The sequence below is a fragment of the Sphaerodactylus townsendi genome, linkage group LG09, assembly GCF_021028975.2.
Source record: "Sphaerodactylus townsendi isolate TG3544 linkage group LG09, MPM_Stown_v2.3, whole genome shotgun sequence".
Taxonomy (NCBI): domain Eukaryota; kingdom Metazoa; phylum Chordata; class Lepidosauria; order Squamata; family Sphaerodactylidae; genus Sphaerodactylus; species Sphaerodactylus townsendi.
The window spans coordinates 17,504,764-17,531,833 of NC_059433.1; the positions used below are offsets into that span (position 1 = coordinate 17,504,764).

Here is a 27,070-nt window from a genome sequence, read left to right on the forward strand (position 1 = left end):
AAAGAATGCCAGACCAGGAACTCCTGGCTTCTTTAACCTTTTGCTGTGAGGAAACGTGTCTTTCTCCATTTCGTTTTTCAAAAAGGAAATAGATTGTGGTGGTGTGGTTGGGAGTGGCTTTCACTTTCTGTTTGCTGGTATCATAATCACTGATGCAGATTTAAAGGAATACAAAGCCAAAGTGAAGTGGGTAATTATGCCAAGTAGTAGAATATTCCTTCCGGGACAAGAAAAGGAAAATAACTGGAAAAATTTGTTTGTCTTTTCCGATTGCAGGTGTCAGAAACTATTTGAAGGAAGCCCTGGTACATATCATTGCAGTTCACGCGGAGGTGAGGTAGTTTCAAATTATGCATCATTATCACAGAGATGTTCAGCATATAAATATATAACTGAAGCCTCAGAAACCCAGCCTTGGAACCAGGAACGGTCCCAAAGTTGTGTTAGGTTGGTTGAGATTTGTTCATAGTTCATACCGTGTTTTCCCGAAAACAAGACAGTGTCTTATATTAATTTTTCTTCCCAAAGATGCGCTATGTCTTATTTTCAGGGGATGTCTTATTTTTCTGTGTTCTGTTCGACGGGCATGCTTCCAAAAAAAACTTTGCTACGTCTTACTTTCGGGGGATGCCTTATATTTCGCACTTCAGCAAAACCTCTACTACGTCTTATTCTCAGACGATGTCTTATATTCGGGGAAACAGGGTAGTTCACTTAGCTGGGACTGGTGTTGGTTCCAACTCTGTAATGCCTGCAGCACCTTCGATGTGCAACGTTTAATTCCACACGCGCACTGTTACTTTAATTGCAGTCAGTTTGATGCCAGTGCCGTTTTTCCTGACACCTTCACATTTTAAAAAAGCCTAAATCGGGACTGATTGAAACCAAACAATCGACCCCTTCATTGTGGAAATAGAACATAAAAACATTTTATACATTTTATATTCATTTGGGGTTCACAGGAATGCGTAACGTGTCAGAAGTTTTAAAAAATCGTGATCTTTGAGATTAAATGTTAACCAGGACCGGGGGGGGGGGGGCTGAATTCCTTGAGGGGGGGGGCAGGTTTATTTCATTTCAATGTTGCTGGACTTCATTTTTGAAACTTGAAATCTCCAGGTGTTTACAGTCTCAAAAGAACTTGTGCCCAGGGTGCTGTCCAGGATTGTCGAAGCAGTTGCTGAAGAACTGAGCCGGCTGATGCAGTGCGTCTCATCCTTCAGCAGAAATGGAGCTTTGCAGGTAGCCGAGTCGCAGACATTCGGGTTGAATCCCCACTACCGTCTTAGCCAGGTTTCAGAACACAAACTAACCAGGTTTGAGGGACGACCTCCCCATTGCTTGTGTGGCAGATTCCGTTTCTGGCGCTCGTTCTCCCCGTTAATCTGCGTTCCGGCAGGACCTGGTTGCAAGTGGCATAGAGCCCATTAACACGGTTCAGAGCTGATCCGAGGGGAGGGATGAGGGTTGAAACCCTGGCTTGTTTCCCACCCTGGAGTGTGACGCAGAATTTGGGCAACCAATCAGCACTGCGATGCACTCGCAGCCTTTCCCTGGTTCCATTTCCGCTTTTGCGATCGGCCAGCAGAAGGGGATGCAAACATTAAACAGTCAAACGCGTAACTTTGAATTGTTCATGGTTTACACAGGTAACGATTAACTGTTTGCACAGTTAAACAGTTAAACGTTAAACTTTTACACGCTGGTTTTTTTATCACACCCCTACAATGTACGTTTCCGCAGTGGGAAAAGGTCCCGCCCGATCAAGGCACGCCAGCCAATCAGGGGAGACCGGCAAAGCGAGCTAGCCTGGTAGCGGGGATTGCTAAGAGTTCTGCGACCGGGTGTGTCTTCTGTGTTCTCGCTGTGGTGGGGAGGGAGAAACTCCGATGAAGAAGACACAGTTTTACAACGAACAGGTTTGGATCTGCGTGCAAATTTCAAGTGGGGATTCGACCTCAGTTGCTAGAGACAGTGAACGTATGAATACTAAGATGGAGTTCATTCCAGAGAACTTGAGAACTGCACCTCTGTTAAGGGGGACTAGGGACTCAAATTCTCAGCACCCTCAGCAACAATAGGTCCCAGATTCTTTAAGGAAAGATATGACTGATGTGAAATCTGTATGTTTTTGAAGCACAGATAGAACTATTGATACCCGGTGCAGAACCTCTGTAGTCAAGCATATAAATGCTTGATTTTATCATATTGAATATGCACTATGGGCAGATGGTGTCAGATAGGTTTCTGCAGAAGCATCTTTGTCTCCGATGTTTTAAACTAGTTCATGTTTGCAGGTGCAAAATGTGGGAAAACGGAAATGTTTAACTCTATCCCAAGTTGCCTGCTTTATAAGAACCAGTTCTTTGTGTAACCAGATTTCTTGCCCAGGCAAAGCAGCTGGAATTTGAAAATGTTTGCTGTTGTATCTCTTTTGCCATGTGTCTGTCAATTTATAAAATAATTGTCAAAGGCTTTCACGGCCGGAATCATTGGGGTGCTGTCTGGTTTCCGGGCTGCATGGCCGTGTTCTAGCAGCATTCTCTCCTGACAACTTGCCTGCATCTGTGGCTGGCATCTTCAGAGGATCTGAATTATAAAATAATTTATCTTTGATCATCCAGGTGCCTGTAAAAAAGGGGGGGATTATTTAGTCAGGAACAGCTGTGCAGTGCAGAGTGGTAAGTTGCAGTCAGAGCTCTGTTCAGACCTGTGTTCGATCCTGTGTTTGGAATATGCTGCCACAGGAGGTGGTGATGGCCACTAACCTGGATAGCTTTAAAAAGGGCTTGGACAGATTTATGGAGGAGAAGTCGATCTATGGCTACCAATCTTGATCCTCCTTGATCTTAGATTGCAAATGCCTGAGCAGACCAGGTGCTCAAGAGCAGCAGCAGCAGCAGGCCATTGCTTTCACCTCCTGCATGTGAGCTCCCAAAGGCACCTGGTGGGCCACTGCGAGTAGCAGAGTGCTGGACTAGATGGACTCTGGTCTGATCCAGCAGGCTAGTTCTTATGTTCTTATGATCCCAGCAGAAGTCGGTTTCAGGTAGACGGCTCCAGGTTGACTCATCCTTCCATCCATCCGAAGCCAGTAAAATGAGTAGCCAGCTTGCTGGAGGTAAAATGTAGGCGACTGGGGAAAGCAATGACAAACCACCCCATTAACATAGTCTGCCTAGTAAATATGGTTCAGTGATGACTCGGTTCTCGCACAAGAGACTACCTTTACCTTTTGTGCAACTAGACCTCAATTTTCTATTGTCTGTTTAACTTTTACTTGAAGGAAATTAGCTTTTTAAAAAATGTTAAAAAAAATAAGATATCGTGTGTTGTACTGCCTCATTGATTTTAATGCGGTCACTTTGGAATAATTGCATTTGGTGAAAGATTATAGTGTTCATAAAGAAGAGCCAAGGTGCAATAATACTTTAACTAAAATGCTAACACACAGCCATTGGCCACATTACTCAAAGTGAATCAGAAACTAAAATTCAGTTAAAATACTGTTTTAAATGGATGGAATTATGATCATTCATAATTAAAAGGGCAGATAAGGAAGTGTCAGTTTTGAAATATTCTTATTTACAGTTGTCAAGGTGGTGTAGTGGTTAAGAGTAGGTGCACTCTAATCTGGAGAACCGGGGTTGATTCCCTGCTCTGCCACTTGAGCTGTGAAGGCTTATCTGGTGAACTAGATTAGCTTGTGCACTCCAACATACGCCAGCTGGGTGACCTTGGGCTAGTCACAGTTCTTTGGAGCTCTCTCAGCCCCACCTACCTCACAGGGTGTTTGTTGTGAGGGGGGAAGGGCAAGGAGATTGTCAGCCCCTTTGAGTCTCCCACAGGAAAGGGGGGATATAAATCCAACTCTTCTTCTTCTAAAATGGAATGGCTTTTATTATTCTATACGATAATGTGCAGGATGCACGAGTACATGAAGCTGCTGTATACTGAATCAGACCATTCATCCATCAGGGTGTCTACACAGATTGGCAGTGACTCTCCGGGGTCTCAGATTGAGGTCTTTCATGTCACCTGCTACCCGCTCCTTACCTGGGAATGTCGTGGATTGAACGTGGAACCTTCTGTATGTCAAGCAGATGCTCACACTACTGGGTGTGGGTTTTTAAAGGTCCTTTCTCACTTGCACCTTTAAAAAAGCCACTGCTAAAAATGGGGATTTTCTGAAGTATGTACAGTACAGGGGAATGCCGCTGGATGAGAAACTTGCAAGCTTTCCTTGGGTTCATGGGCCCTATTACAATGTTTTAAAAAATCTATGTGTAATTTAAATTGAAATATATATAGCATAGCACCAAGCCTTTATTGGCACATAAGAAGATACAGGGAAAATACAGGGGAAAAAGCCCCAGGTTTAAAACAGTCCCCCAAGAGAATGATATAAATTGAAATATAACATTGCTAAATATTCTGCTAGATCCTGAAAAGGCATGTGCTCCCATATATCACATCTGCCTATTGGTTAGCTGGAATTCTCTGGCACCAGTGAAGGTCTGGTATAGGTCAGAGCCCCCTGGGGATGGGGCGGTATAAAAATCGAATAAAATAAATATATATATATATGTGCCCTGTGCTAGCAAAAATGTGTCACTGAGGAGAGGGACTGTGTTAGGGGATTTTTTGCAAATATCACCCCTAGGACCTTGGTGAAGAGGAGACAGACATTTACTAGAAGTATAATAAGGCCCTGCTTCTTCTTATGCAAACCACTTGTTCTAATCCAGGGCAGGCCTACGACTGGTTTCCTGTACTGCTAAACCCTACAGGGGACAGGTTGTTTACCAGTCTGTCTTGGGTTCATGCGGTTGTGGAATGACTGATATTTTGACAATGGAATAGAATTAAGTATTCTGCCTGGTTTCAGCTTCTTCGTGGACTCCCATTTGTTAGTCTCGGTGATCATTATGAAGTACCGTATATACTCGCATATAAGTCGACTTTTTCAGCGAGTGAGGTGTATTTTAAAAATATTTTAGGGTTTTTACTTTGTCGGCCGCCAGGGGCGCAGTTTTTAGGCTTGCGGCACCAAAATTTCAGGCTATCATCAGGTGACACTCCTGATGATACCAGCCAGGTTTGGTGACGTTTGGTTCCGGGGGTCCAAAGTTATGGACCCCCAAAGGGGGTGCCCCCATCCCCCATTGTTTCCAATGGGAGCTAATAGTAGATGGGGCTACCCTTTTGAGGGTCCATAACTTTGGACTCCTTGAACCAAACTTCACTAAACCTGGGTGGTATCATCAGGATAATCTCTTGCTGATACCAGCCAAGTTTGGTGATGTTTGGTTTAGGGGGTCCAAAGTTATGGATCCCCAAAGTGGGTGCTCCCATCCCCCATTGTTTCCAATGGAAGCTAATAGTGGATGGGGCTACCCTTTTGAGGGTCCATAACTTTGGACCCCTTGAACCAAACTTCACTAAACCTGGGTGTGGTATCATCAGGAGGGTCTCCTAAAGATGCTAATGAAGGAAATGTTGGTACAACTAACATAGAAGCGATTCCTCCCCTGACAGGCACTCTCAAATTTTCCCCAGATTCTCCCTTTAAATCACACTCCCCCCCCCCTTCTGAGTGGATTTAAAGGGAGAATCAGGGCTTACAGAGCTAGTTTAATGTTTTTCTTTGAAATAAATATTCAAAAACATTTAACCTACTGATGCCTCAATTAATGTAATTTTATTGGTATCTATTTTTATTTTTGAAATTTGCCAGTAGCTGCTGCTTTTCCCACCCTCGACTTATACACGAGTCAATCAGTTTTCCCAGTTTTTTGTGGTAAAATTAGGTGCCTCGACTTATATGCGGGTCGACTTATACACGAGTATATACGGTATTATTAAGCCCCATAACTCATATTTCCATGTCTCGTCATAATGTTCTTCTGAAGACTCCAAAACCAACGTCTGCTATGGAAATGAAGACTTTCACTAGATTGAGAAAAGCCTCTCATATTTTCCATATTTCATCTGTAACAGGTCTCTTATCGTACTGAGTGGGGGTGGTATACAGCCTTTTAAGATTCTAGAGAACCAGGCTTATTTTAATATAAAATTTTCTCCTCAGTTTGTTCCTCCGTTATATACTATTTAGATATATAATGTAGCTGGCATAAAGACTTTGGGTCTCACTGCCATGAAAGGAGTTTTTGTGGCAAGCAAATAGAATACTGAGATTACTGAGGCAACAAGCATTGGATAAAAATAACAAAAGAGGTTTCTTTGCGTACAGGGAATTAAAAGATCACTTTCACAGCATAGGCTTCCCCGGAACAGTCGAAGGTCATGCCTGGCTGAGACATTTAAATCTTGTTACTTCAGGTTTGCTGTTAAGATCACTTAAGCATATGAAAGTGCAGACTTTAAGTTTGACTTTGGCACTGAATAGTTGCCACACAGCATACTATCCATCACTCCGGCGTTTTCCTTAAAATCTTTTAAGTTTCTGATGAGTTTTTACTGCCCAAACCACCAGGTTGGATCCATTCACACACAGGATTCCACCAACACTAGCCTGCCCTTTCTCAAGAGTCGGACTAAAACCATAGTAGGTTTGCTCATCATGCAAAACAGGCCTCCAAACCGGGCACTTTGTCCAGAGGTAGAGTTAAAGTTCTCTGCCACACCAACAGACAAGGCCATTCTTTAAACCAGGGTGTCCAACTCTGGTACCCCAGATGTCCAACTCTGGTGCCCCAATTGGCCATGCTGGCAGGGGCTGATGGGAATCGTAGTCCATGAGTTGGACACCCCTGCTTTAAACTATTTGCTGTCTTGCTGAGACAGACCTGAGTCTAACTGCTGCTGTGCTTCCCTCTAACATTCAATCCCTTCCCCCAAAAAGCGATGGGATGCTGGAGCAGCATTCGTGTAGGCTTACCTGATTTGGTTGCTATACCTTTCAGGGTTAGGATAACCTCCAGTCTGTCACCCCACTTAAAGTTCGAAAAGAGGCAGAGCTGTTCAAAGAAAGATTGAAACGACAGTGGCTGAGCTTCTATATCAGATTTCATTTTGGAAGCCTGTCTCATAATGAGATGGAACAGGTGTCTCTTGTGGAGGGAGCTCATCAAAAAAATCACCTGCCATTTCCTTCAAGGTAGCTGATTTCTATAGTCTGGAGATAGGATGTTCTGTGCGGAGAACTCCAGCCACTGTGTTAACTATTGCTTATAGACATCAGTGAAGCACCTAGAGGAACTTTCTATGGTCACTCACCAGAAAGGGAGCACATCCAAAACACTAGTACCGTTGCTACTGTTTAACATGGGGAAAAGTTTCACGTTGACAGATTTCACCTCATTGCACTTCCTTCCTCTTTGGCTTGATTATATATTAAGAAGTCAAGTCCTCTTTATTAAAAACATCAAAATGCAAGTGACTGAAAAAAGCATATGGGCTCCGAGGCTGAAATGACATTCAAGGATCTGTGTGTGCAGATTTTTCCTGAATATATGGATTAACTTCTCTCTGAACTTCCCGAGTCTACAGTTGGCTTATAAACAGATAAAGGGTAAAGATGAAAGCACTGAGTCATTACTGACCCATGGGGTGACATCACATCACAATGCTGACTAGACAATGTTTTATGGGGTGGTTTGCCGTTGTCTTCCCCAGTCGTCTGCTCTTTAACCTCAACAAGCTGGGCACTCGGTTTACACCTTGGAAGGTTGGGAGTCTGAGTCACCCTCAAGCCAGTTACCTGAAACGGACTGACTGACGTTGGAAATGAGATCAGGTTTTGAGCAGACTTTGGCTCATTCCGCACATGCAGAATAATGCACTTTCAAACTGTTTTCTGTGCTCTTTGAAGCTGTGCGGAATGGCAAAATCCAGTAAGTAGCAAAAAGCCAGTAAGTAGAAACAGAATTTTGAGGGCCCCATTTTGGTTATTGGAGCAACCTCAGAGGATAGCAAGCATTGGGTTGCATTGTTCTGTGGGGTCTTCACATGCAGGGTTTGGGGGGTGAAGGGTTTCCACCAGAATGGTTTCCACCAAAATGGGTGTTACAAGGAAAGTTCATATTTTTCTGCATACCCAGTTCATCCAGAAATGCAGGGTACTGTGTGACTTTCATGCCAGTCTCTACTATGCCCCGTTTGTTACCTGTGTTGTCTTTGCTATTCCATACAACAATTATGTTTTAACATCTTTCTGTTTAGGCCCGACTTGAAATTTGCGCCTTGAGAGACGCTGTGGCTGTATTCCTCACATCTGAAAGCCAGTAAGTAGAAACAGCTTGTAGCCTCAATTAACAGTTATAAATTCTGGTCAACGTGCTCAAATCTAAACAGAACCTGCGTACTGTTTACTCTGGACGTCCGTCGGGCAGCCTGGCATCTCGGGATGCACCCAAGTAGCAGGCAGCATAGCCAAAGTTCTCGAGAGCTCTCTGTCCTTGAGAGCTTTTTATCAGTCAGTTCTGTTCTAGAGAGCTTTCGAGCAGTGAATTGATTTTAAATTATGATGTGCCAAGAGGGCTATTGTCTTAGATGGGTGTTTTGCCCAGCAAGTTACCTTTTTCCTGCCCTACAAATGTCTGGCTGGGATTAAAAAATTATTTGGCATTAGTTCAAGTTGGAGGCAGTCCATAGTTATGGCTTTCGTTAGACTCTCCTTCACCTGTTATTCATCACATAAAAGAGATGAGAGTCGCTTTATTCCGACCAGACCTTTTCTGACTGCATCCGATCCAGCCTTTTTCTCTCGGATGAAACTATTCACCAGCTCTGCTGTCCCATGAAAGCAAAACCTTCACAACTTTCAGAATTCCTTCTGACAAAGCCCTTTGTTTAATATCAAAAACCTGCCGGGTTCACAGAATGCAGTTGCTTATGAGTTAAACAGATAACAGAATTCAGAATCAAACTAACCAGCTGAAGACTGTTTGGCTGGTGCTGTGTGTGTGTGTGTGTCCTTAAGTGCACGGCAGCACATACAGAGTGTCGGTGGCAAAGCGTTACTGAAAAGTGCTAGGAGCTGAAGCGTTCTGTAGTGCGATCTGTTCACGTTTAGAGGGAAATTAATGTTGTGGGAATTCGCATAAGTATGCAGCCAGCGTAATCAAAGGTGTGACTGCATTTTAAAAGGAAAACAATCATATACTTATGGCTTCTATCTCTAAAAAAGAAAAATAACCTCCTCGAATATCCCTTGTATGTCTTCCTATCTTAACTTACCATAATTTTCACCTGTATATCTCTTAATACAATCTAGTTTTCATGTATATATGTTTACATCTCTATCTAATCTTCCCATCCAAATACAAAAGATACGGTTGCCAGATTTCGTTATACTTTTCCGGGTTGTCTCTCAAAATCCATGTTAATTTATCACAATTCATTATTTCGTAGATTCTTTTTTCCCGTTTCGCATATTTTATAGACATTACATTTTTCCAGTTTTGATTTGTATAAATGTAATTAGGAATCGTGTTGGACTGCAGGAAAGATGCTATTATTATTATTATTATTATTATTATTATTATTATTATTATTATTATTATTATTATTATTATTATTATTATTATTATTATTATTATTAGGGTTATTAAGCGAGACCGCCCTCAGCGAGGAGAACCTCCAGGGTACGATAATACAGTGTACACAGATAGAGCACAATCAATTTAAAATACAATAAATATGAATTAAGATGGCTCTAATAAAAATAAACCCTACCCCATTAAAATGCAGCTTATAAAATTAATATTAATGTTTGCTCAAGATGGCTAGATAATAAGACTCTTACTTTTCTTTTTCTTTTCTTGCTTTTTATTGTTATTTACTGTAATATGTTTATACAATATGTATTTATTTTAACCTTAATAAAAAAAATTTAAAAAAGGTGTGACTGCAGTTAAGCATGGAGAAAAAATTGGGAGCAAACAGACTCTTTGTGAAACTATGAGTAGAATAAGTGTACGTTTAATGTTACAGCTCAAGTTTTAAACAAGCTTTGGAAGGCTTGCCTCAGCTGTCAAGCGGCGGAGATAAAAAGTAAGTGCATCTCTTCTTTATAGCTACCCATTTTGGTATAGTGGTTAGAGAGGCCGCGGTGCAAAACACCGCCCTGCTTGCGGGGTGACCAAGTCGCCATGGCCATGCTGACAGGGGCTGATGGGAATTGTAGTTCCTGAACATCTGGAGAGCCGCAGGTTCCCTACCCCTGGCCTAGCCTATTTCACAGGGTTGCTGTGAGGATAAAACACAAGAGAACAATGTAAACAACTTTTGGTCTCCAGTGGGGGAAAGGATGGGGTGTAAATGAAGCCAATAATTTAAAAGACGTGTTCTGGGAACATATCATTTTATGGCATTTAGGGAGCAATCCTAAGCAGGTCTACTCAGAAGTAAGCTCTCTGTTATTCAGTGGCTCTTTCTCCCGGGAATCATTTTCCCAGCATTGCAGCCATAAGATTTTTTATCTAAGGCTCATTCCGCACACGCAGAATAATGCACTTTCAAACTGCTTTCAGTGCTCTTTGAAGCTGTGCGGAATGGCAAAATCCACTTGCAAACAGTTGTGAAGGTGGTTTGAAAACGCATTATTTTGCGTGTGCGGAAGGGGCCTAAGACATGGCAACCTGGTTATTGTCCCCCTCACCCATCGCCCCTTCTGGCAGTTAGCCACGTGCATGCGCTCGACGATCCTTAGGCTGTTCATTCTTGCATGAACTGGTCCCGGAGGGTTAGGTTAAGAGTTGTTCACTTGCGCAGCACGGCCTTAAGGATTGTCGAGGGTGAGCTTTGAACCTGAGTTTCCCAGCATCCAATTGCAGGACTCAGTTCATTGCCTGACATTGACACTTAAGCCTACCTTTGCAGGTTAGGAACAAAAACTACCAGACCACACTTGGAAAACCCACAACGCCCAGTTGATTCCAGCCGTGAAAGCCTTCGACAGTACAATACATTTGTTTGTTCCTCGGCTGGGTCTAATCTGAGCAGGAGCTCAGCAAACTGAAATTCACTATGGGATTCTGGGATGTGGGGTGCTTCCAGCAGCCCGAGCAGTGAACTCCATGTGGCAGTTGGCATGCAAGAAAACTTTCCTCTTGAATTAAAGCTTGGAGGCTCCAATAGCTACGGGCAGTATTTGTCGCTGCTTGTTATTTGCCCAGATATTACCCCGCCTCAGCATCTGCAAGCCGGCCGCACACTTCATTACAGCCTTTCAAATAATGAATTCAAATTTATGGAATGATTTAGGCCTGTTCCTGTTGCCAGTGACATATTATATTTAATATCGACTTATTAAATATTGACTGTGTGTGGTTGCTGTAGTAGTGCCCATTCCTGGAGGGTGTTATTGAGGAAGTCGATACTGACATGTTTATGTCTTTCTTCACTGGCCCCAGCAAAAATTATTCAGCTGTGGAATTTACAGCAGCTATTAAATGGTGTATTTTTTTCAAGAGGAAATTGGTGGTGGTTGCATAAAGACTAACTCCGTGTTTTTGTGTGCAAGAGAGAAATTATGCGGCCTTTTCTGTTTTCTCTCCTTCCCTTTTGAGGGTTCCACTTCTCTTTGCCCCTTAATACCTATCCTTCCTTACATTAAAAAATTGCACAAAACCATCTGAAGGCTTATCTTCTCCTCTGGCTTTGTCAGAGGCACTTCCTACCGATCTGAGAATGTTAAGCAGGAGCAGATCAAGGAGCCATAAAACAATGTGTTTTTGTTTTATCCTCTGAATTAACAAATATGGTCCCAAAGGAGAGAAAGGGGAACCGAACTCAAAAGACCAGAGTTCGGTTTCTGATTGTGCTACATGGTCTTTAGGAATGCTCTTTTAACCAAGAACGTTTGAGTTGAATGGTGGGATGAAAAATGTAATAATAACATTTTAACTCTCATCAAGCTCCTCAAACAATATATTGTAAGAATACCTCTTACAGCCCAATCTTGGGTGGGGGGAATCCTCTTGCAGAGGTGGTTCGGGGCTTCACTGACCTGCTTGCCCCCTCTGCTAGTGTAAGGGGCCCCCGCACCAACAGAGGGGACAAATGTGCTGGTGACCAGCCACCTCTCAGTTCTGTCATGGCGAAAGCCAGAAGTCTCGGCTGCTACAGAGCTGCACCGGTGTCCCAATTGGACACCAGCATCAGTCTGCACACACCCCACAGCAATAGAGTTTAAGCCCTAGTAAGCAGATATAGGGTCGGGCTACGCATGCTTGATATCTTTGCGCCTCCGTGTATCATATCTTGATGGGAAATAATACAAATCATTTATGCTGCTATCACCGTTCCGAGTATTCAAAGTCTGTTGGTTCTTTGCATGCCCAAAATACAGACTCTAGAAATCATTCAGGTTCTTTAAAATATTCTCCTTCTCAACAGGTTGCTGGAGGAGCTGCTGAACACGTTCAAGAGCAGCATGCAGCTGCAGCTCACCTGCTTTCAGGTGGCTTCTTCAACCATGGTGAAGACATAAAGCACTTTGGGGAAATGGCCCTGGTGAATCCTGTCACTCCAGATATGTGCATTTGCCCAATGCAAGCCACTGTGTTTTACCACTGTTCAGTTCAGTGGCAGGCAGGAATAGTCCAAATGGTCTCTCTGAATATGTAAGCAGAGTAACATGTCTGGTTCACTTCTGAGCCTGTCACTCCTCATTGCTAAAGATCCGTTTCCAGCCTCATGCACAAAATTGTTATGCGAGTTTGTGTTGTAAAATTTGTCCAATGGCCATTGTCCAGTATGTACGTAACTGCTCGGCATGTGTCCAACCAAATAATTAGGAGAATTTTACTGCCCTCCTTCTTTATTTGTGATCAGATATAGGAGTGTAGTAAAATAAACTGTCTTCACCCTTTAGATCATAGGTGTCAAATTCGCGGCCCTCCAGATGTCATGGACTACAGCTCCCAGGATTATGGGAACTGTAGTCCATAACATCTGGAGGGCCGCGAATTTGACACCTGTGCTTTAGATGGATGGTTCATCAAGAAATTACACAAATAACTGCAGTCTTGGTACATTCACCTGTGGATATGTCTACCAGATTTGGATATGGTCTTTGCTAGTTGATGCCTCAACCAGACAGTCACAGCAACATTGGTATGAGTCTAATGCAGGGGTAGGAATACAGGGTCTCCATGTTCAGGAACACATTTCCCATCAGCCCCTTTCAGCATGTGGCCACCGGCCATGCCGAAAGGGCCGATGGGAAATTCTCGGCTAGTTCCCAAAATAACGGTTTTGCCCTCTACCCCGGATCTTAATAATAAAAAATAAATCAGGATTTATTATATCAGAATTAAGTGAGAAAGGATACGGAGTATGCATACCTACCGCTACCGTTTTCCAATGAAGCAAACAAGACAGAGATCAGCAGCTTCCAGAAACAGAGGTACCACTTCCTCAACTTCTGCTGAAACCTACATGTTACTCTTTCTGACATTAAGTTTTCATGCTCCGAGATGCATGTAATGGTTTCACTGAAATGGGGGTGTTTGTTCACCCATGGAAACAAAATAGAAGTTGCCTGGCCTTAGCTCACGGTACATAATTGTCAAAATTCTTATAGATTTAGACGCTCTTTTTTTTTAAGTCAGCATATATGCTGAGTATATGTGCTTTTGGTGCCATTTTGTTTCCGGTGGATTTTTACCCCCCAAGAGTTCTTAACAGGAAATATCTCCTCCAGATTTTAAATACTGGAAGAGCAGCATTTGGAAGACTGAGGCAAGCACTGGTTGGGACTGTTAGATAAAATATGACACACGATTCCCAGAGCAAGGCAGTTTGTCCAAATTAGATTCGCGGGAACTGTTAATTTTAGCAGTCTTGGGAAGGTATGGCCGCTTAGGGCATGCTTCTCAAACAATAAAAAAAGAAGAATTTACTTTCGTTTCGACTACAGCCATTGTAAAATTGTAATATAGGAACAGACTTAACATTGACAAACAGCATTTTTTTTTTTTGGCCTTTAACCTATCAAGAAATCAGCTTCGACAATTTCAATAATGTTTGTTATCGAAGCAAATCCTACAGCCGTTGAATGCAAATGGCTGCTTTATTAAACCACCCTAATGCTATAGATTTCCAGTTAACCATCCAGGCTTGAATACTTCGTAAAACCGTAATCGTGCAAAGCGAAATTATTCGCGGCAGGCAATGCTATTTCGATGGAGCTTTTTTTGTGATAGCAGCGCAGCGTTGCCATGGTTTTTTTTTGGCTTGGTGGCTCCTTTGTCCGCGAAGAACGTAAATTAAAGGCCTACCTTATCATGAGTAATGCTTGGTATTTGGGCAATTCCTCAAAATCTTTGACCAGTGTACTTCATTCCACTAGCCCTCTACAGCTGGTGAAACTGTGCCATGCACACTAGCCATAAGGTCCTTTGGACGCTGTCTTTAGGAAATTCTTCTACCCACATTCCTTTGAAGTTTCAATGTATAGAGGCACAAGAGCTACAAACGTGAAGATTAGAGACTCGTGGCAGCCTAATCCGGGGGGGGCAGGGGTGGACTTCACTCTGGAACCTCAAAGCGCTTAGTCTGTGGGAGCCAATGCACTGCATAGCTGGGGGTGGGCCACAGAGGTGAAAGCCAAACTAGCTACAATTCATATTTTTGCTAGCATATTTCCATTATTCCTATGGGGAGACCTGCTCAGAAGGGCCGCTTTTGTTATTACTAGATGTTTGGGGGCTTTGCTTTGCTGCGAAACTGTTTGGAGGAAGGCTGAGGCAGTGCGTCTCCGCCCACCAGCCCACTGATTTATTGGACAGTAACAGTGATAGAAACAGGAGGATTCCCTTTCCTGAAAAGAGGCCATGCTTAAAGCGTGTAAGTTACTGGAGGAATCACCAAAGGAAATGCAGTACCTCAGCCTCTACCTTTCAGCATTGTGATTCACAATATTTGACAGGATGAGTAAATAGAGCTGATTCTTTCAAACTTCCTCAGATCCCTAAGAATTACATCAGTATTGAAATTAGTTCCTGCCCAAATCCATAAACTGCTTAATAATTTCCAGCAAACCATATATAAGATTGTTTGTGGAGGGTTTTCTGGCTGTGTGGCTGTGGTCTGGGTGGGTTTTGTTCCTAACGCTTCTTTGCCTGCATCTGTGGCTTTTCACAGACATCTTTCAGGAGGTGTATCACAGAGAAAAGTCTGTTTCACACTGTGTCATTTGGAACAAAATCCACCAGATCACGGCCACACAGCCCGGAAAACCTACCAGAACCAGTTGAATCCGGCCGTGAAAGCCTTCGACGATACATATATAAGATTTTTATAATGATAAGCAATCACCTGCAAGTTGGAAGACACAATTATCCTAATACATATTGAGTTGCAGAAAGATTACCATTGTGGGCAAGGGTTGGAAGGGGGAGGTCAATATGGAATCCACTGGATATATTTGAGTTCTACAGGGACCACGTGTAAAAAGGCAGAATTCTTATACCTTTATTACTGGTATGGAAAACACAGCCTTCTTCACTCCTGCAATGAAAAGTTGCATCTGTCAAAAGTCTCACTTCGTCATTGTTATTAGCTAAATTCATTATAACCGCCCACCCCTGAAGGGCTCTGGGCGGTCGGTGCACACTCTAAAACATCAGATAAAATACATCATAAAATATAAAAGTAAAAGGCAGCAGCAAAACCTCAAAGCCTAAAATCAACTATCAGATGGCAATCCGTAACCAAACAGAGCAGTCCAGAGATCTTATGCCCCTACAACTCGCATACAATATAGGGCAAGAGCGCGAGATACGCTTTCGCTGGCTATCGGCTTTAAGTAATATCATCAAATACAAAAGGATCACTGTTTCCTTTTGTCCATGGTGACCACTTTCCACATCATCCCACCCTTTCTGCCATTTTATTTTATGGAAGTAGGTGTTACAATTGTTGTAACACACTTAGCCGAGAGCATTACCTACTCCCAGCTTAAAAGTTATCCACTACTTCAGAAGAAAGAATGATTTACTACCGTAGACTATGCACATGTTCATATTGTACATTTACATTGGTTTAGCTATTATGTCACTCCTCTTTAGTTAAGATCACCACCCAAGTGAATTCTGGGGAATGTAGTTTTTTTGAGATTTCCAGTGCCGTCTTGTTACGAGCACCTTCACGAAACTTGGAATTTCTGGAATATTAAATACATTAATGCAGGAATAATGCACTTTTCAAGAGCTGCTTTCCGAAAGTGCTCTTTGGAAGCCAATGTGCGAATAGCAAAAATCCACTTACCGGTAAAACAGCTTGGCCCGAAAGTGGATTTGAAAAATGCATTGTGTATTTTGCATGTGCTTTAGCAACGGGCTATGTCTACTCGTGAAAAGAATGGTCTATTATTTGGTAGCAAACCAGAACCTTAAGAAAAATTAAAATCCTGATACGAGCATTTAATAATGGGAAAATGGCCAAAGGTGAGTGGCAAATAAAAGATAATTTAAAATTCTTAACACTGCTTAACCTCATAAATAGCTTCAAAGCTTTCGAAAGTAGTCATAACTAGACATCTGTTTTTCTCTGAAATTAGTGTGATTTATATATTATTGTTAATGACAAACCGCTTGAAATTATTCTTTGAAGGGTTTTTTTTTTAGAAGCTCGCTGTTTTGACCAGCCACCTTCTGGAACTAAGAAGGTGCTGAGTGCTGCCTATGGCCCCAAGCCCGTCGTAGCCGCATTACTGTGGGAGGCCCTTACAGAAGGTGAGGAAAGCAGGTTATGGGGAGTTGCAAAACCGAAGTTCCTCCAACCCTGTTAAGGACCTCCAGAAAAGCACTTTTAGTGTGGTTATCCACTTGCCCTTTTGCCCATTTTCAGTGCGAATCTGTCCCATTATCCCTCGAAGAATTCACCGCTAAGGAACTTTCGATTTGCCAATTTCGCGAAAACGCTTCCAGCACAATAAAAAAAAAACTGTTCCAGAGAACCCTTCTCTGGATATTAAAAAAAAATAGCTGCAAACACTTCCAGTGTATTTGCCGCGTAGTTAATATTTTTAAACTTCGATTCCCATTCTGACAATACAGTGAGTTTAATATGAATGCTGGTTTGATTCAGCCCAGTGACATGGCGAACCTTCAGCGCATCGGTGCCAAAGGTAGCACTGTACCCTTTCTGTGGGCATGCGCATTACAGAGTTAAGTCATCGCTGCGGGGGCAGAAATCGATTCCTAGGAGGGTTTACTCAGAAGCATTTACACCATTGCCAGCAACCGCAGCTTACTCCCTGTGGTAAAGGATCACGCTTTTAGTTCTATGGCGTGAAAATCCAGTGGGGTTTTAAACAGCCTTTTAACAGGGTTACCTTACAACTGCTTCCCTGCATCCAGGGTCTTAGGTGCTCACGCCAATAATCGAGCTTCCAGCGGCCCAGGCCAGCCTAGATGTGTGTGGGGGGGACGCGCTCACCTTGGCGCGTGTGCCCACAGAGAGGGCTCTTGAGTGCCACCTCTGGCACCCGCGGCTTATGGGTTCGCCACCGCTGCCCATGGCATCGCCTTCTGCCATCAGGAGACCCTTCTGCCCTAGCCTAAAGCCCAGATGTCTGACCCTCGTGCATCAACCTCCGCACTGTAAAGATTTCGAAACGCTGGCATTTTTTTCTGAGGTAAAACACATACCCGAAAACTAGGAAGGAAAACTAACAGCGCTGTTTTCTGGCAAGGGGAAAGAGAGAGGGGGTTTGGTGAAGAGTGATCCTGTTGATTTAATGGATGGTTAGTCTTTGACCAGATATAAAAGGGAAACTCTTCCCTAGAAATTCCATTTCCATGAAACAAATAACCTAATTTTGACCATTGGACAGATGTTTCTGGCGGGCTTCGGCTCATAAACAATTACCAGCCCTGGAAGTAAACAGACTTTAAATGTCAACTAGACATTCTAAATCATAGGTGTCAAACTCGTGGCCCTCCAGATGTTATGGATTACGGATTCCCAACATCCCCCTGCCAGCATCATGCTGGCAGGGGATGATGGGAACTGTAGTCCAGAACATCTGGAGGGCTGCGAGTTTGACACCTGTGTCCTAAATAAATGGTGTTTCCTACAGTCTGCAGAATGACATGGTATGAACTGAATGGACTGGATCGCTTCAGGCTGCAGGTAGGTGGGAGCATTTGCTGCACAGTGAGGTGGTTTCAGCCTAGCATGCTGTTCTTCTGTAGACAGGCAATATTGGTGGCAGCGGCATTCAAGCATATGTGCTTCTCAATTTGGATGGGGAAGGGGGGGGGGCACATCTGACTTACCCTGGTGGGAGTTTTTCAAGGCAAGAGATGCTGGGAGGTGGTTTTCCATTGCCCACCTTCATGTCATAACCCTGGTGTTTCTTGGAGGTTGCCCATCCAAATACTAGTCGGGGCTGACCCTGCTTAGCTTCTGAGATGTGATGAGATTAGGCTAGCCAGGGTTAAGCAGAGCAGTTCTGAAAGCTGTTTCCAGCCTCTGTCGGATGAGACCCTGGAAGACTCATGCGATGCCACAGGTCAAGGCAGGCCCAGTTCAACTAGGCTCACGTATTGGGGAGGCCACAAACTGTTTTTTTTCCATCTAATCCTTTTTCCACCAAAGATCTAAGACTTAAGCGGTCAGTCAAGATTCAGTGGAAGTGCTGAGTAATGATGTAGTGCGAAGGAAAAGGCTCCCAAGTGTCTATGACAGTGTTTCCCAACCTTTTCAATGTGACCTCACTCTTCATATCTCACGGTGTACTCTGCCGCTACTCCCCCCCCACCTTCTGCCCCCCTGTTGCCATTAATTCCCCACCTTCCTCCTCCCAGGGTGAAGAGGGAAGCACTGGGGAGGGGCTGCTACAAAGGATCTTTATGGCGAGGCTCCCACCTACGGGGCTGGGCTCCATGTCTCTGTTGGCTGTGGGAGACACACACCACAAAAATGAGGAGGGGCGGGGCGAGTAGTGTTTGCTGCACTCTGTGGGACATGCTTCATAGCACCCCCAGGGTACCACGGAACCCTGGTTGAGAATGTCTGGTCTATGAGCTTAAAGGAATCATTTTTAAGCACAAGCGGCGTGACAGGGTAGTCCTGAGCTGCTTTGGCCATGTGAACCTGCTTGGCCAAGTGGCGTCACTTCAGAGGCAGGAGCAGCAGCTGCTGCTTGGGTGAGAGGGGGATCCGCCTTGCATGCCTGCGTCCTTCCTTTGTGGGAGCCCAGTCTAGCCTCGGATGGGATCGGTGCCAGAGGAAGAGTGATGGGGCCGGCCAAGGGGAGCGTTCTGCAGCACAGTATGCAGGGCCAGGAGGCGAGGAGGCAGCTGGCTGCAGTCCAGTCAGGTGGAAGGCTCCCAAGTCGATGTGCTAGGGATAGGGTTGCAGCAGAGGGGTCTCACATTTGGCTCCTGGTTCAATGCCACCTCAGAGTTGATTTCCGAATTTTGCCAGTCGCTTGGCATGACTCACACAATCACAGCTGGAGCCCTGGAAGGCTCTGGTGTCCTCCGGGCTAATCTCAAACCTTCTCTTGAAAGGCAGGAGGAGAACAGAGGTGGGATCCAGCAGGTTCTCACAGGTTCCCAAGAGTAGGTTACTAAATTATTTGTGTGTGCTGAGAGGGGGGTTACTTAATTGGTGATTTTTGCTGCTAATGTGATTTTGGCCTTAGCTAGCTCTCCCTCTCAGCAGTAGCACACAGAACTTGGGAAGGCTAAAGTCTTAGCAGGAGGGTGCACCCGGCGTCGCGTGTGGCAGCCTCATGCCCTCGCGTGCATTCATTTCCTTCACCAAGGGACAGGTATTGTGCATGCCCTGCTTTGCCACAGTCCTGTCTAGGAATGCCCTACCATGGAGTAATGCCTCGCCAGCCCTGTCGCCCCCCGGGCCCCAGCCCCACGTTTGCCGCTCAAGTACCACAGTTTGAATCCCACCACCATGGGAACCAATTGCTAAAATTTTTGGATCCCACCACTGGAGGAGAAGCCCTGCCTAGGCTTTGTCTGGCCACTCTTGACTGCTGGTCTTTCCTGGGGGAAACAGGTCAAGGCAGGCTCTAGAACCCCCGTGGAGCACTGAACTGGCTGTAATACATGTCCAGGGAAGAAGTGGGCAATGAATTCTGACCAATCTACTTAGATCTTTTAGTGGAAAAGACTATACTGGCCTTCCTCTTCACCTTTCACTTCCTCTATTTTTCTGCTTTGGTAAGAAACTTATTTTGTTTTGTTTTATTACTGTTAAACACACCATGGGATAGCCATAGACATTACTGGCACTTTCTAAATCCTCCCCCCCACACTACTAAGCCTCGCTCTCTTAAACTCCTCCTCCAATCTCTTCCAACCCCCCACCCTCATATTCACCTCCCAACCCTCCCCATCCCTAGTCACACCTTCCAACCCCTCCCCCACCCAATACTCACCTTGCCACCCTCCCCCACTAAAACCAACACCAGACAACCATTCTATCTGCGAGTGGAACCACACGCCCCTCTTCATATGTTAGTGGCCTTGTGGCATCTCAGCTTGGCTGTCTCAAGCTTTAACTAATTTCACATCAAACCAGGGAACAATAATTCACCCAAGAGGCGTGAATTTACCCAAACCCCCAAAGGATGGTGTTACTGTGAGTAATACTAGAACTTGAGCGTCACTGTAGACTAGATTGGATCGTAGTACCGTTTTGAGAACGCTCCAAGTGATGAGTGAAATGTGGAAAAGTTCGCCTAAATGACACAAGCAGCTACCCTAAAGCAGGTGAGAAGTTATTCATTGCTCTCTGAAATAAGGAGAACTGCAGAGCCATCCCTCCCAGCCGGTGCCAGTCCAGGTTTGTGTCTTTCAACTAAGATGTGCAAAACTTCCTACAGATGGCAGGTAGCCAAAAACCTTTACATACAGAGTCCATGCAAGAACTGTAACTCCTTTCAAGAAGCCATCCTCACCAATGGCTTGGCCCTGTATGTGCTTGTTCAGTAACCTTGTTTTATTTGATAAGGTGGACTGTTACAAGGCCTTTTTCAAAGCAAACATCCCCAACCGATTGCCTTCCAGTTGCACTCTGGACAGTTATTTGTGTATAGTATGTCAGGATAGCAAAGAGTTGGGCTGGACCAATCTGGCCCCCATTTTGTTCACACTTCAACCCACAGGACTGGCTGTGCAAAGCAAGGCCTGTCATTTTAGTTCCTTATTTACAAACTTGGTCGCTATGTTCTTGCTCTTGAAGATTACACATGGCCCTAAAAGCATGCCTGCCATTTTAATCTAATCCCTCCCTCCGTCTTCCATATTGCTTTTCTTCCTTTAAAAAAATTTCATTCCAAGACTGCTGAAAGGGATTCCCAGTCTGAATACTGGGGGTGGGGGGTGGGGGTTAATCCCATAAAAACATAGCAGAAGAACATGTACTATTTAGTATAATAGCTGCAGCCCAATTTCAGAGATTGAATGGCCCAAAGCACACAGCAGTTCAACCCTCTTGGAAAAGAACCATCATATGAGGTTTTCTGAATGCCAGGGGTGACGATGCCCCTTCACAGAAGTGGGATCCAGCAGGTTCTCACAGGTTCCCGAGAGTAGGTTACTCATTATTTGTGTGTGCCGAGAGAGGGTTACTAATTGGTGATTTTGCCACGTGGTTTTTGCCTTAGTTGCGCCCCTCCTCTCAGCAGCAGCGCGCAGAACTTGAAGCAGTCTAGCAGGAGGTGCACCGGCGTGCGTGGCAGCCTGCGCCTGCGTGCATTCGTTTCCCGCCCAAGGACCGGCACAGCGGCTGCGTCCTTGCAACAGCCCTGCCCAGCAATGCCCTGCCCCCGGAATGCCCAGCCACGCCCCCATCATGCCCCGCCCAGCCCCATTCGCGCTACGCCACAGTTTGAATCCCACCACCATGGGAGCCTGTTACTAGAATTTTTGGATTCCGCCACTGCCCCTTCACCTCTTCCGGCCTGCCATCCCATAAAGTTAGAACGTCCATGTAGAAAGCTTGCAATTATATTGTGTACAGTACTGTGAAAATCACTGCATGAGGTAAATTATTCTAAATGCTCCACATCTTTCAGTGCTGTTGGCAGGAAATCGGAAATCATAAAGGAGGAGATGTTTAGATTTATATCCCGCCTTTCTCTCCCGTAAGGAGTCTCAAGGCAACTTACAAACTCCTTTTCCCTTCCTCTCCCCACAATAGACACCTTGTGAGGTAGGTGGGGCTGAGAGAGTTCAGAGAGAACTGTGACTAGCCCAAGGTCATAATATAATATAATATAATATAATATAATATAATATAATATAATATAGAAATACTAGCCCAAGGTCACCCAGCAGGAATGCAGAAGTGGAGAAACTAATCTTGTTCACCAGATAAGAGTCCACAGCTCATATGGAGGAGTGAGGAATCAAACCTAGTTCTCCAGATTAGAGTCCATCTGCTCTTAACCACTACACCATACCAATGTGCTGTACTGGTTAGAGTGTTGGACTATAACCAAGGAAACTTAGGTGCATAGCCTCACTCATAGCTTGCTGGGTGTCCCTGGGCCACACTCTCTCAGCCTAGCCTACCTCAGAGGATAATTCTAAGGAGGATAATTCTAAGGATTAAAATGAAGGAGGGAAGAACCTATGCTCTAAAAAGGCACTAAATAAAAATGATATTGCATCATGTTACATTTAATTAGTTCATTGCACAGGAGGAACTCAACATGTAGATTTCAATTTTTGGCATCTATTTGTTTGGGGTCACATAACATTTAACTGATTGATATCTAAATGGAATGTTGGTATTCATGTGCAGGACACAGTTGTGCGACTTAAGTCTAACACTACTTGTCGACACTCTTTACAGCTGTGAATTATATGAACTGCTACTCATTTCTTTCACTGATGTTCAACTTGGAATATTATTTTTCCACCAGCGCATCTGGTAAGAAGCTGCAAATCTGCTATTCTAGTCTGAAAGTAATCAAATTGGTCCAGATTATTTCTGGATCAGCACTCCATGATGCGGGCCATGCACTTGCATGTCATCAGTACCTGAAGGAATAGATATGGTACTGTGCCCGGCATGCCAATGGGGTCTGTAGCATTCTTCCTTGTCCCTCCAGTCACTCACTTCCCTTTTGAGGGTAGAAACAATGCAGTGGGTCACTTTGATCTTGACATGTGATCCGGCAAAGTACAACTAACACAAGTAAACAGAAGGAGAACTTTGCTGCATCACTTCAGCAGCCCATCTACCTAACCCAGGGGTCTGTAACCTGCGGCTCTCCAGATGTTCGTGGACTACAAATCCCATCAATCTCTGCTAGCATGGTCAATTGGCCATACTGGTAGGGGCTGATGGGATTTGTAGTCCATGAACATCTGGAGAGCCGCAGGTTGCAGACTCCTGACCTAACCCAACCTTCTGTTTGCACAGAGGCCATCCAGAGGCCCAAAGATTGGGCACAGATTCAGAGGCCAAAGTCTGTCCTTTGTATTGACCCTGTCCACAAACAATTAGTATTCAGAAGGATAAACATGGAAGTCTCATTTGGGCATCATGGCTAATCCAGTGGCACAATGGTTGGAATCTCAAACCCAGGCTGAACCAACCCCTGAAGTAAAACTGGTTTAGTCATTCTCAGTCAGATTAAAATTCCTCACAGGGTGTTGGCTCAAGGGGTTATGCTGTCTGAGTGCTGCACAAAGCTCCTGTTCCCCTCTATACTTTGGGATCAATAGCACCATCCGTTTAAATCTAGCCCTGCTTGTATCATTTAGGAACTTGAGCTTGTTAATTTATGAAGGATTCAGATGGGTCATGACAAGAGCAAAGGTGCAAACTCATTCCCCTCTGTCTATCTTCAACAGATTACGTTTCCTTAACATCCCACAGAAAGTGAAGCTGTTGTTGTCGGAATTTACTGTCCAGCAACGCTATGGACTCAATCCCTCATATCCTGCTTTACTGTTCGAGGTATAATGATATTAGAACTGATCTGGGAGCTTTATTACCTCTAGAATTTATGTTTCTCTCAGACAAACTAAAAATGTCTAAGCTATTGAACAGCCTTCATGTAGAAATTTCTGAAGCAGGCGCTACATTTTTAATCCATGTTCTACATGATATATAACAATGATCCTGTTTTTGTACTTAGAATGTATGGTACGTCTGGTTTATGCCTAATAAAGGTTTTTGGATTGGTATGGATCGGATTGGGTTATGCTGTCCCCTGATTCCTAAAGTAATAAACAAGCCCATATTGAGACATGTCATGATGGGGTGTTGTGGGGTTTCCGGGCTGCATGGCCGTGTTCCAGTAGCATTTTCTCCTGACGTTTCTCCTGCCAGCCACAGATGCAGGTGAAACGTCAGGAGAAAATGCTACTGGAACACGGCCATACAGCCCGGAAACCCCACAACACCCCAGTGATTCTGGCCGTGACAGCCTTCAACAATGCATGTTATGATGGTTTCGTTTCTTAGTGGATTCCTATTGCTCACTTTTCTGTGAGGTTTAGATGGTGCTGGAAACTTGGAGAGTGGTTAAAGCCTGTGAACGCAAATTATCATTTCCCCACCTCTTCTCCCCTCTTAGCCTAGGACATGGGGGCAGGGCGTAAGAACAGCATGTGAGCTCAGCCAGATTTATGCTCTACTGAAATGTCACATTTTAAAATGTCACACCTTTCCCTGCAAGCTCACAGGCACGCATAGCTGAAATGACCAGCGAGCACAACTCCGCCGGCACCGTTGCCTAAAGGACAGGGCCATCCCGCCTCCCACACTGTCCTGACCACATTCAAAGAACAGGTGCGGTGTAGGAAGGAACCTGCCGAGCAAATCAATCCAGATGACTCAAGTGGCAGGAGAGTCACGGCACAAACTGAAGCAGAAAAGAAAGGAAGTGAGGTGTTGTTTTTTTTTGTAAAGGGGTGACAAATCTTTGCGGTGTCTTAAAAAGGCTCTCTCCATGGAGCTAGATTCTTCAAATGCCTTACCTTCACAGATTTAAAGAGCTCTAAATAGGTAAATGTAAAAATGCTTGACTTTTCTTTTGTTTCACTAGTACAACAGCTCCGTTGTGCTGGGGTTTTCCTCCAGAGCACTGCAGTATCTGGCTTCCCTGGTTCTCTCCAAGAACAGAATTGATGTATGTAGCATTTTTATTTTCCAGCCAAGCCTTTAATCGGCATATAGAACAATACAGGTAGGTTACAAAAAAACAAATTTAAAGCAATCCCCAGATAAAATAATTACAGAGAATCTCTTAAATGCAGGCAACACAACACAATTAAAAAGAACAGTGCTGTCCTTTGAGGTACATCATTTCTAGTAAAAACTCGGCCACCAATTCACAAACTACAGGATCAGAATTATTTCGCAAGTATAAGATCTTTTGAGCATCTGATATCCTGTCACAGGCCCTTTCCCCACTTACCCTTGTTTACCCTTGTCGGAGGGTTGCTGCGCACAATTCACAGCGTGCGCAATTCCTGGCCTTAGCGCCGAAGCCTTCCTCACGACCCCGCGCTCTAGCATTAGGGGCTTATCAAAAGGTGCTCCCTACACGTTTGAAAAGGCGCCCAGGAATTGCACACGCTTCGAGGGGTGAGAGAAGGCAGCATCAGGGCCGCTGCGTTCTCATGCGCCCTGAAGTGGGGAGGCCACAGCTGGCCCCAGCTGCTTTAGGAGAGAAGTGGCCTTGGGAAGAGAAACTCAAAATCAAAGTGGGAGAAAGGAGGCCCACATCAGTTCAAGAGAAGAGCATTTGCATATTTCCCCCCTAATTCCCTCATATTTCGTGCAGTGGAAGAGGGAGTGGGCTAAAGTTTCCAGTTGATTTAAGTTACAGAAGCAGAATCTCTTCGCTCCCTCTATTTTTAAAAATCTACCATACAACAGCACTGAGGACAAACATTAAAGCTAGACTTCAGATCCTCTGAAGATGCCAGCCACAAATGCAGGCGAAACATCAGGAGAGAATGCTGCTAGAACACGGCCACACAGCCCAGAAACCACACAGCACCCCATTAAACCTAGACATTGATGTGGCTCTCCTAAGGCTAGGGTTCAGCATTATGCCTGTATAATCTGCTTTGAATCCCTGTTTGAAAGGTATCAAAGAGCTAAGTGTTGAACATGTTTTGGATGTCACTGCAAATAGGTTTTGAGATTCTGGCTGTTTCTGCATGGCCACTCTGGGGGTTGGGTCAGCGTACATGATGCCGACCCAACCCCCCCGGGACCGTTCGCACGAATGGTCCCAGTAACTAAAGGGGGGGAAGAGCAGGCGCCGCATGAGCACCTGCCATAGATCCAGTCGACCTACCTTCTCAGAAGCTCAGCTTGGAGACGGCAGGTGTCCCCAGGGCTCGGCGACGCGCCGGACGGCCACAGAGAAGGTAGGTCGATCGGGCTAAGGGGGAGAGGGATGGCGCCATTTTCCAAAAAACTCGCTCAGGAAGCGAGGTGGGAAAACGGTGGCTTTGCGCCGCTTGGGAGGAGCGAGGGTGGCACGGCTGCGAAGCAGCTGCGCCCCCCATGCGAACAGTTCCCTGGGGACGGCGTTTTTGCCATCCCCAGGGCACTGTATTTGGCCCGTGCGGAAAGGGCCTCTGTTTCTAGTAATCTTTTTTTCAAACTATTATAGGCTTCAGCATGGGGCAACATACCCAAAGATTCAACAGAAATGCCAATTTCCTCAATTTTGTTTGTAATTAATGGGAGCCAGTTGGAAATTTTGGATTCGGTTATCGTTAAATATTGACGCTTGAAGGGTCCTAGTGAAAACGGATGCACAACCAGAACATAAAAGCTCTCAACCAAGCTTTTGTTTCCAAAGTTAACTGTCCAGCTTCTAAACACAATGCCACATAGGGCACACAATTTGGCAGCCCCATGATTTTGTGTAGAAATCCGGAGTGGACCAAACTTAAAGAATAATTTACCGATTTAATCCAAATGAGGGCCCCATATAACAGTTGAGACTCTGTATTGTCGAAGGCTTTCACGGCCAGAATCACTGGGTACTGTGTGGTTTCCGGGCTGTATGGCCGTGTTCTAGCAGCATTGAGACTCTATTTTGGCATTGAAAACTTTCAAAGCAGCTGGGATATACTGGTTTTCC

The 27,070-nt window shown here is 44.6% G+C and overlaps 1 protein-coding gene across 1 annotated transcript in view; it reads left to right on the forward strand.

The window, feature by feature from the left end:
• EXOC2 (exocyst complex component 2) overlaps positions 1-12,840 on the forward strand; it is a 126,441-nt gene extending 113,601 nt beyond the window's left edge. The window contains exons 24-28 of the mRNA XM_048508268.1: positions 277-332; positions 1,120-1,242; positions 8,185-8,246; positions 9,958-10,017; positions 12,364-12,840. Coding sequence (XP_048364225.1) covers positions 277-332; positions 1,120-1,242; positions 8,185-8,246; positions 9,958-10,017; positions 12,364-12,457 — 395 coding nt within the window. The 3' untranslated portion in view covers positions 12,458-12,840. The remainder of the gene's footprint in view (positions 1-276; positions 333-1,119; positions 1,243-8,184; positions 8,247-9,957; positions 10,018-12,363) is intronic.
• The last annotated feature ends 14,230 nt before the right edge of the window (positions 12,841-27,070 follow it).